General features: G+C 47.6%; 1 protein-coding gene across 5 annotated transcripts in view; it reads right to left on the reverse strand.

The window, feature by feature from the left end:
- ZMYM6 (zinc finger MYM-type containing 6) overlaps positions 1-9,557 on the reverse strand; it is a 45,674-nt gene extending 36,117 nt beyond the window's left edge. For 2 of the 5 annotated variants that reach the window (XM_030823395.1, XM_012511555.2), the window contains exon 1: positions 8,053-9,018. Coding sequence is in view for 4 of the 5 variants with exons in the window: in XM_012511555.2 (XP_012367009.1) it covers positions 8,053-8,145 (93 nt within the window). In the remaining variant the exon portion in view is untranslated. The other 3 variants (XM_003276420.3, XM_030823393.1, XM_030823394.1) reach the window with 3 other exon arrangements.
- Positions 9,558-11,625: the final 2,068 nt, after the last annotated feature.

Raw genomic sequence — 11,625 nt, forward strand, 5'->3', positions numbered from 1 at the left:
CTACAGGCGCCCACCACCACGCCTGGCTAATTTTTTCGTATTTTTAGTAGAGACAGGGTTTCACCGTGTTACCCAGAATGGTCTCAATCTCCTGACCTCGTGATCCGCCCATCTCGGCCTCCCAAAGTGCTGGGATTACAGGCGTGAGCCACCGCGCCCGGCCAGATTCAATAAAAATTACTTTGCCTTATCAACTCAATTTCTAAAATTTTTCTAATATTTCTGTTATATTTCCCTGACCAGTTTCTTTTACCTCACAAAGTAATTTTTCTAAACCTTCACAGCTCACAAGTCCCAATTCCACATCTTTCTGGCTCATCGATGTTTCAATTTCACCAGGTAAAAACAAGTAACTAAGAACTCCCTCAACATCCCTCGACCCCCTCCACCTTCCCTACAAACTGTCCTGCTATCTTACAGGAAAAGGAAACCTTTTTTTTTTTTTTTTTTTTGTGAGCAATAAAGCTTTTAATCACCTGGGTGCAGGGGGGCTGAGTCCGAAAAGAGTCAGCAAAGGGTGGTGGATTATCATTAGTTCTTTTTGTTTGTTTGTTTGTTTTTTATTAATTTTTTTTGGCACACAAAACAAACATTTTCTAAAAATACATACAAACAAAAAGATGCATATCAAACACATTAGGAAGGTTGCACATGGGAAGACGGGGAATAGAAATGGGGGTTGGGAATTAAAGAAAATAAATGAGAGAGGGACTTTGTATGGATCAATGATAATAACTCAATCCTCTATTTGACAAAGAAGAAGGAGAAGGAAGAGGAAGAAAAAGAAAGTGGGATAAAGGATCAGAAAGGGAGGAAAATAGAAAAAATTAGAGTGTGACTCCAGGGTAGACCTGTTTTGTTGTTGCTGGGTTGGCTGGTTGGTCTGTTGTATTTTTCATATGTTTCGCCATGTTGGCCAGGCTGGTCTCGAACTCCTAGCCTCAAGTGGTCAACCCGCCTCGGCCTCCCAGAGAGCTGGGACTACAGGCGTGAGCCACCACGTCCAGCCCCCACATTGCGTCTGGCCTCCGTGGTAGACCTGCCAGACAGGGTGGCTGGGCAGAGGCGCTCCCCACATCCCAGACAGGGCAGCCGGGCAGAGGTGCTCCTCACTTCCCAGACGGGGCGGCCGGGCAGAGGCGCCCCTCACTTCCCAGACAGGGCGGCCGGGCAGAGGCGCCCCTCATTTCCCAGACGGGCGGCCGGGCAGAGGCGCTTCTCACTTCCCAGACGATGGGTGGCCGGCAGAGGCGCTCTCACTTACCAGACGATGGGCAGCCGGGCAGAGGCACTCCTCACTTCCAGACGGGGCGGCCGGGCAGAGGCGCTCCTCAATTCCCAGAGGGGCGCCGGGCAGAGGTGCTCCTCACTTCTTCCCAGACGGGGTGGCCGGGCAGAGGCGCTCCTCACTTCTTCCCAGACGGGGCGGCCGGGCAGAGGCGCTCCTCACATCCCAGACGATGGGCAGCCGGGCAGAGGCACTCCTCACGTCCCAGACGGGGCGGCCGGGCAGAGGCGCTCCTCACGTCCCAGACGGGGCGGCCGGGCAGAGGCGCTCCTCACGTCCCAGACGGGGCGGCGGCCGGGCAGAGGCGCTCCTCACTTCCCAGACGGGGGGCCGGGCAGAGGCGCTCCTCACTTCTTCCCAGACGGGTGGCCGGGCAGAGGCGCTCCTCACTTCTTCCCAGACGGGGTGGCCGGGCAGAGGCGCTCCTCACATCCCAGACGATGGGCAGCCGGCAGAGGCGCTCCTCACGTCCCAGACGGGGCGGGGGAGGCGCTCCTCACGTCCCAGACGGGGGCCGGGCAGAGGCGCTCCTCACGTCCCAGACGGGGGCGGCGGGCAGAGGCGCTCCTCACTTCCCAGACGGGCGCCGGCAGGGCCCTCACCCCGCGGGCAGAGGTGCTCCTCACATCCCAGACGGGGCGCCGGCAGAGGCGCTCCTCACTTCCCGACGGGGCAGCCGGGCAGAGGGCTCCTCACATCCCGACGGGGCAGCCGGGCAGAGGTGCTCCTCACATCCCAGACGGGGCAGCCGGGCAGAGGCGCTCCTCACTTCCCAGACGGGGTGGCCGGGCAGAAGTGCTCCTCACATCCCAGACGGGGCGGCCAGGAAGAGGCGCTCCTCACTTCCCGACGGGGCGGCCAGGCAGAGGTGCTCCTCACTTCCCGACGGGGTGGCCAGGCAGAGGCGCTCCTCACTTCCCGACGGGGTGGCCAGGCAGAGGCGCTCCTCACTTCCCGACGGGGCGGCCGGCAGAGGTGCTCCTCACATCCTAGACGATGGGCGGCCGGGCAGAGGCGCTCCTCACTTCCCAGACGGGGTGGCCGAGCAGAAGTGCTCCTCACATCCCAGACAGGGCGGCCAGGCAGAGGCGCTCCTCACTTCCCGACGGGGCGGCCGGGCAGAGGCGCTCCTCAGATCCCAGACGGGGCGGCGGGGCAGAGGCGCACCTCACCTCCCAGACGGGGCGGCCGGGCAGAGGCGCTTCTCACATCCCAGAGGATGGGCGGCCAGGCAGAGACGCTCCTCACTTCCTAGACGGGGCAGCGGCCGGGCAGAGGCGCTCCTCACCTCCCAGACGGGGCGGCCGGGCAGAGGCGCTTCTCACATCCCAGAGGATGGGCGGCCAGGCAGAGACGCTCCCCACCTCCTAGACGGGGCGGCGGCCGGGCAGAGGCTGCAATCCCAGCACCCTGGGAGGCCAAGGCAGGCGGCTGGGAGGCGAAGGCTGCAGCGAGCCATGACCACGCCACCGCACTCCAGCCTGGGCAACACCGAGCACAGAGTGAGCGAGACGCCGTCTGCAGTCCCAGCACCTCGGGAGGCCAAGGCGGACAGAGCATTCGAGGTCAGGAGCCGGAGAGCAGCCTGGCCAACATGGCGAAACCCCGCCTCCGGCCAAAGGACCAAAACCAGGCAGGGGTGGTGGCGCGCGGCCGCAATGCCCGGCAGCCCGCAGGCGGACGCTGGAGAATCACGGCAGCCGGAGGGAGGGAGTGCGCAGCGAGCCGACGAGACTCCAGCCTGGACAACAGAGGGAAGAAAAGAGAGAAAGGAAGGAAGGAAGGAGGGAAGGAGGGAAGGAGGGAGGGCGGGCGGGCAGGCAGGCAGGCGGAAACCTTCTTTTTAGCTATAGCTGAAATAATGCTATTTTAGAATAATTGTGTTCCAAGTATTGCATGCAATACACTTATAGTAAAAATTACCATTGTTTATTTGATAGTCAAGTTTAACCTGGCATCCTGTATTTTATCTGGAAGCCCTACATCTCCAAGTAGATAACTTTCCAATCTCCAAATCCCAGATTTTTATGTGCAAATGCCTCCTTGTGCAATTTACCACTTGAATGTCCCACAAGCCCTTTAAACACAACAGACCCCAAACTGCACTAAGTACTTCCTCCAAAATCCTGTTCTAACCCCTCAGTAAATGGTATCACCATAAACCCCAAAACCTGTAAGTATCCTTGGACTCCTCTTTGACCTTCACACCTCATAAACAATCTCTAAATTTGATCAATCCTGCCTAACCATTTTTAAATCTATTATCTTTTCCCACTTGGTTATTGATACTCAACTATTAAACACATCACATTCTCTCACCCCTCCATGACGTGGCTATTTTCTCTGCAACTCTTAGTCAATTGTTATAATTCAATTGCTACCTGCTATGTGAAACCTTCCTCTCCTTCCCATATAGATTTAGGGCTCCTTCCCCTATGCTCCCAATGCACCTCACACAATTTTAAAGCACTTACATAAGACTGTGATTTTTTTTTTTTTTTTTTCAGATGGAATATTGCTCTGTTGCCCAGGCTGGAGTGCAGTGAAGCAATCTCTGTTCACTGCAGCCTCCGCCTCCTGGGTTCAAGTGATTCTCCTGCCTCAGCCTCCCCAGTAGCTGAGATCACAGGCATGCGCCACGAAGCCTGGCTAATTTTTTTGTATTTTTAGTAGAGATGTGGTTTCACCATGTTGGCCAGGCTGGTCTTGAACTCCTGACCTCGAGTGAGCCACCTACCTCCCAAAGTGCTGGGATTACAGGTAAGAGCCACCACTCCTGGCCTTGATTTTGTATTTGCACAAAAGGTGGCACAGGCCAGGCGCAGTGGCTCACGCCTGCAATCCCAGCACTTGGGGAGGCCGAGGCAGGTAGAGTTCAAGACCAGCTGGCCAACATGGTGAAACCCTGTCTCTATTAAAAATACAAAAATTAGCCAGGTGTGGTGGTGGGCGCCTGTAATCCCAGCTACTCAGCAGGCTGAGGCAGGAGAACTGCATGAACCCAGGAGGTAGAGGTTGCAGTGAGCCAAGATGGTGCCACTGCACTTCAGCCTGGACTACAAAGCAAGACTCTATCCCCCCCACCAAAAAAAAAGAAAAAAAAAAAGGTGGCACAAAGCAACAGAAAGCATACAAGTTTGAAGACAATTAGGTTTAAATGAGAATGCATAAGATATGCTTAGCATAGCTTCTCATAAGGCACAGTCACTCAACAAATATTTCTTCTCTCATTCTCGTAACTTTTCTCTCCATTACACTATCAATTACCTTGAGAGCAGAAGTCCTATCTTTTCATCTCTGTAGCCTTTCTGAAAACAAAGTAACTAATACAGTTTACCATCCTGGTTAAGGGTTTGGGCTCTTGAATCAGACTGCTGGAGTCCAAATCCTGACTCAACCATTTATTAATTATGTGACTTTTAACAGGTTACTAGCTTCCTCATGGGTAAAGTGGGAAGAGAAACAGTACTTAACTCAGGGTTGTCAGCATCGAATGGATTAAGGTATGTAAACTGCTCACAACAATGTTCAAGTATTATGGATTATAGTAGGCAGGAATAAAAACTCACTGAATTCATATGAATGCTCAACATGTATGAATATGAGGACTAAGCTGTACCTTTTTTTTTTTAGATAGAGTCTCCCTTTGTCATCCAGATTGGAGCGCAGTGGCACAATCTCAGTTCACTGCAACCTCCACCTCTCAGGTTCAAGTGATTCTCATGCCTCAGCCTCCCGAGTAGCTGGGATGACAGGCGCCCACCACCACGCCCGGCTAATTGTATTTTTAGTAGAGACAGGGTTTCACCAGGTTGGCCAGGCTGGTCTTGAACTCCTGACCTCAAGTGATCCGCCCACCTCAGCCTCCCAAAGTGCTGCGGTTATAGGCACAAGCCACCGTGCCTGGCCTTCAACTATAATTTTAATATCCAGAACAAACTCTTAGAAAACCAGAAAATAAAAAACATTTTTATTTATCTCTTATTTTCCAATATTCAAAGGAGATTCATCAATGCAACATAGAAAATAATACACAATGTGTTCAACTGGCTTTTCAATCATAGTCTATACTCTCAATCATGGAAAAATATAGCCTATTCACCTGAAAACATTAATATAAACCAAAGACAACTGAGCAGTTCCTATCCTCTTAAATTTACAATCTAAGCTGCTAGGGAGCCTTCCATTATCACAATTTTTATATTCAGAAAGAACATTTAATTAACTTAAAGCACATTATTTGTTAAGTGTATAGGCAAGGTATAATGAAAGAAATATTGTATCTGGAGTAACAACAAACTGGTTTGTATCCCAGTTTTACCATGAGACATTGGTGAAGTCACTTATTCCTTCAGGTTCAGTTTCCTTATATGTGAAAGAGGCTCTTTTATTCCAGTTATTGAACACGTACTTTGTGCCAAATCCTGTGCTAGGAATTGGAGATTCAGGTCAATAAGACCAATTTCTGACCTCACAGAGACTGCAGTCTAGTGTGTCAATGAAGGATGAGGAGGAGATGGCAAGATTAGTATAATCAGTATGAAGACAAAATTCATTGACCTGTAGATACCATAATAAAAGTGATTGCACTATACAATAAAAAAGAAAGAACAGTTCATTCTACTTGTGAGTGACAAACAAACTTCATCTTAAAAGAGGACAAAATTTTGCCAGCCTACCTAGCTTCTTTTTTTTTTTTTTTTTTTTTTTTGTTTGAGACAGAGTCTCGCTCTGTCGCCCAGGCTGGAGTGCAGTGGCGCAATCTCGGCTCACTGCAAGCTCCGCCTCCCGGGTTCACACCATTCTCCTGCCTCAGCCTCCTGAGCAGCTGGGACTACAGGCGCCGGCCACCAAGCCCGGCTAATTTTTTGTATTTTTTGTAGAGACGGGGTTTCACCATGTTAGCCAGGATGGTCTCGATCTCCTGACCTCGTGATCTGCCTGCCTCAGCCTCCCAAAATGCTGGGATTACAGGCGTGAGTCACCGTGCCCAGCCTCCACATTGATTTCTGTGCTCTCCATTCTGGGTCCCTATGGGGTAGCCAGAATGATCTTTCCAAACACAAATCTGTTTCATCTTACTTTCTCACTTAAAACCCTACAATTGGCCGGGTGTGGTGGCTCACGCCTGTAATCCCAGCACTTTGGGAGGCTGAGGTGGGTGGATCACCCGAGGTCAGGAGTTTGAAACCAGCCTGGCCAACATGGTGAAATCCTGTCTCTACTAAAAATACAAAAAATCAGCCAGGCGTGGTGGCAGGCACCTGTAATCCCAGCTACTGGGGGGGCTGAGGCAGGAGAATCACTTGAACCCGGGATGTGGAGGTTGCAGTGAGCCACCAAGATCACAACATTGCAGCAAAACTCCATCTCAAAAAAAAAAACAAAAAACAACAAACAAACAAACAAACCCTATAATGGCTATCGCCTGCTCTTAGGATAAAAACCAAAATTTACAACAAGGTCCGCCAGGTCCTACTTTAGATCCAGCCTTAAACTATACATACAGCCTTATCATAGAGAAGCAGAATAGCACAGGTTCTGGAGTCTGACCACCTGGCTTTGAATCCAGTCTTTGTCATTTACTACTAACTGTGATCTGTGGTAAACTATTTGGCTTTTTTGAGCTTTGGTCTCCTCATCTGTAAAATGGGGATAATAATATGGTGGTAAGAATGGTGCCTGACACACTCTTAAGCATATATAAGTATCAAATTAATAATGTCACACGATTATGATATCATATATACTACATACTGATATACTAATGCCATCTATTTTTATTGTTGTTGTTTTAATCATTATCATCATCACCATTTTCATACCTTTTCTGTTCCAGGCTCACTGTTCCCGCAGGTCTTAAAAAGAACCATGCATCTTTCCAAATCAGGGCTTTCCTATTCACAGTTCCCTCTGTCTGTAATACACTTCTCCATGCCCTTTGCCTAATCAATTCATTCTTCATAATTCAGCTTACACATCCTTCCCTTAGAGAGGCCTTCCCTAGCCATTCCCAGGCCTCAGACCACAACCAAAACTAGGTCAGATTCCCCATTTTAGGCTTTTCTTCCAGAGTACTTGTCATAGTTTGTAATTATATATATTACTTGACCAATACTTTTGTAATCTCTGCCTCCTCTACTAACATATAAGCTCTACAAGGGAAGGGACTAAGCTGACTTTGCTCAATCCTGGATCCCCAGAGACTAGCACAGACCACAAATTCTTAACAGAATAAAGGGAAGTACTACCAGATAGAGAATTTTTTTTAAGTGACAAGTATGGAAAAATGGTAAATATATTACTTTCCTTCCACACACAAAAAAATCATGTAGTTATAGCTTTCATTCAAAGAGCAAAAAACCAGCCAGGCATGGTGGCTCATGCCTGTAATCCCAGAACTTTGGGAGGCCAAGGCGAGTGGATTGCTTGAGCTCAGGAGTTTGAGACCAGCCTGGGAAAAGTGGCCAAACCCCGTCTCTACCAAAAATACAAAAAAATAATTGAGCATGTTGGTGTGTGCCCTGTGGTCCCAGCTACACAGGAGGCTGAGGTGGGAAGATCACTTGAGCCTGGGAGGTGGAGGCTGCAGTGAGCTAAGGAGATCGCATCACTGCACTACACCCTCAGCGACAGCGACAGCCTGTCCCAGTTTGGGTTATTTTAAACTTACAAACCAGAAACTGTTTAACTAAAATTTTTCAGTTGACCAGATGGAAAAGAAGGAATTTTTTTTAATTTTTAAATCAAGATGAAATGCTTACTTGAGCATTGTCTGGTTCTTCTTTAATTTTGTCCAGAAGCTCCTGCTGTGGTACCACTGCTTTGCCACATTCACCATCCAAAGGTTCTTTCATTCTAATTTTTTACCTCAAAGAGTTCCTCAGGCTCAAACGAATAGATTTCTTCTTGGTAATGGATAGCTGGGCACCTAAAATACATACTCAGGCTTATTCTTTCTTTTTTTCTTCAGGCTTATCTATATGAAAGAAAAACTCTGTGTTGAGTGCATGAGGCTTCACGGCTCAGCATCTGAAAAACAACTCTTCTGGGGCCACAACTAACTTTCTTCTTTCTTCCTGCTTTCTGTTCCTTCCGTAGCTACATAAGAAAACAGTTTTGGGGCAACAGCTCCCACTTCTCTAATATCTTTAAAGACACACAACACACTCTGGTCTTTCCTATGTTGAAGGTTATTGAAAGGAATTAGACCAGCAGACCAAGACGTGGGAGGAAGTTACCAAACTCTGAGAAGAATGGACTCAAGAAATAGTTTCTGACCCCATAAGAATCAGTACTTAGAGGCCCACGTCGGCTTTTATTTCTCAAAGAGGGGCACAACCACCTCCCTGCCCTGACCTATAACTCAACCTTCACTGGAAGCCTCCCTAAGGGCCCCATTTCTTGGCCTAACGCTAGACGTGAGCTCAAGATGCCATCCATCGCAGGCGAACGACAGGAACGCCCTTACTGAAAGTGAGTCACCTGCCTCTTTCAAGGTCTCCGTGTGAGGGGTGGGGGGCATCAAGCCCCTCCGAGCCCCGCTTCACAATCGCCTTCCTGTAGAAAAGAAACTCAATTGGCCATTCAGTAAATTCCCTTCCCCTAAAAGTCAAAGAACTAAACGGGACACATTAAACCTAAAACAAAAAGCTCTTCAAAGTTGCCTTTATCCGAATAGTCAGGGATGGAAACGGACAACTGGTTGAAAAGCCTGTTCCAAAGAAGAGATGGGAACTTTTGCGCACTCGCCACAAACATCTATGGGCGCTCATCCCTCCTCTGATAACCGCACGCGTTCCGAAACTCTCCTTCCCACTAAGAATTCCCACTCCCATCCTTGAGGACTAACGAGGCAATGTGGTCTCCGACTGAGAGCGGCGGACCAGCCAGTGAGTGTCAACACGTCCCAAAGGCGAAATCCGCAGCCGCCCCAGCCGCGTAGCCCACCTGGCACCGCCCCCGCCGCAACGCCTCGTCACGTGGCGTGGCCCCCGCCCCGCCGTCCCGCCCACTACCACTGCGCCCGCACCTACCTTCTGTCGCCTGACTGCTACCGGAGGAGCACCGGACGGGGAATTTGCGAATAGGAACCAAGTCCTCTGCGTCTCGACAAGGATTATTTTCTCTTCTGGAATTCCGCCTGATCCATCCCAACGCAACAGCCGGCCAACCACGCGTGCGCAGCCTTGGTCTCCGCCCTCTTTTCCCGTCAGGCTCCGGACCTGAGCTGAGTAGAACTTCCCAGCATTCCTCTTTCCTCGGTTATGGTTCACTTCTTAAAGAGACCAAGGCTCAATTGTGAAAAAGTGGAGATGGCGTTAGAAGGCGCCATAAGTGCTCTATAGCATTCTTTTCTTTTTTTTTGGAGACAGAGTCTCACTCTGTTGTTGCCCAGGCTGGGGTGCAGTGGTGCAATCTCGGCTAACTGCAACCTCTGCCCTCTGGGTTCAAGCGATTCTCCTGCCTCAACCTCCTGAGTAGCTGGGCTTACAGGCACGTGCCACCACACCTAGCTAATCTGTAGCATCCTTTAGTGCTCATTTCCTGAAAGGTGGCCTACTGAGAAAGCATGATAATAAATGATACTTGGCTTGCTGAGCACTTCACATGCACCATCCCACTTAATCCTCACCATTTAACCCTAAGAGGTATAATTTTTTAATCTCTTGAGATATAAATGAAAAAATTAACTTGCTCAAAATTGAGAATTGGTTTTTTTAATTCAACATTGTTTCACAGATACATCTATGATTTGTGACTGTTCATTCATTTTGACTGCTGTATAGTATTCTATTATGAATATGATACAATTTTAATCATCTACTGTTGATGGACATTTGAGTTGTTTCCAATTTGTGGCTATTAGGAATAATGCTTCTGTGAACATTCTTGTCATTGGTGGTGTTAAAAGACAAAATTACAACAAATTTAATTTAAATATCTCAATTAGCTTTATTTGTGATTCTAGAATCTGGCAACACTTCATTCCATAAATAGAACAAGTGTTCCAGTGAGCTGAGCAGAAGAGGTAGGTTTTATAGACAGAGAAGGGCTGGAGAAAGCAGAAATAAAGAACAAAAAACAGATTGGTCCATTTCAAAGTAACTTTCCAAAAAATAAATAAATAAGTTACTTTCCTTGTAAAGCAGAACCAAGAAACAAAACAATAGAGAAATAACTGATTGGTTAACATCAGGTAACTTCAGTTTACCTTTTTTTGGTAAGGATTAAAGCAGAAGAAATTTCATTATTATGCTAATTTAAACTGGCACTCAGGGGAAATTAGACTCTTATTATCTTTTTCCTGACTTTTCAGAACTTCAAATAACAACGTAGTTTCCATCTGATGACATGGAACCTCAGTGTAAGTAACTCCGTTTTGATTTTTAGTCTGGTTCATTGAGACCTACTGCAGGAGCTTAGCCCGAAACAGTGGTCTACAATTTTTATTTAACAGTGATACATATGCACCCATTTCTGTTGGGTTCATACCTAAAGGTGAAATTGCTTGTTATGTATATGTAAAATTTAGGTAGATAATCTCAGGCAATTTTAGAAAATGGTGGTTTCAGTTTATACTCCCTTCGGCCATGTGTGAGAGTTTCAGTTTCCCAACATCCTTGCCAATAATTACTACTGCATATCTTTTTAATTATAACCATTCTGATGGGGCTATAGTGGTATCTCACTGTGGTTTTAATTTGCATTTCCCAGATTATTAATGAGGCTGAGCCCATTTTCTTGTTTCTTGGGTATCTGGATATCCCCCATAAGTGCCTATTCAAGTCTCTTGCTCATTTTTGTATTAGATTGACATTTTCTTGTGGGCACATATTTTAGATATGAGTCCTGCTATGGTTTGAATGTGTATGTCCTTTCAAAATTCATATATGGGAACTTAAACATTAAGGCAATGGTATAAGAAATGGAGCCTTTGGGAGGGATTAGGCTATGAGGACTCCATCCTCATGAATGGGATTCATGCCGTTACAAAAGACGGCATTCATGCCCTTCACAAAGGTTAATTCCTTTTGCCCTTTTAACCCCTCACTGTATGATTACAATGTTCCTCCCAGCAAGAGGACAACAACAAAGTTTCATCTTGGAATTAGAGAGTAATTCCAAGACAACAAATCTGCCAGTGCCTTGATCTTGGACTTGCCAACCTCCAGAACTGTGAGAAATAAATTTCTACCATTTATAAATTACACAGTCTGTGGCATTTTCTTTTGGCAATCAGGAATACACTAAGATAAGTCTCTTTTGAATATACACCAGCCCCCCTCATCCACAGTTTTGCTTTCTGAAGTCTTAGTTACCCACACACAACCACG

The sequence above is a fragment of the Nomascus leucogenys genome, chromosome 12 (genome assembly GCF_006542625.1).
Source record: "Nomascus leucogenys isolate Asia chromosome 12, Asia_NLE_v1, whole genome shotgun sequence".
NCBI lineage: Eukaryota > Metazoa > Chordata > Mammalia > Primates > Hylobatidae > Nomascus > Nomascus leucogenys.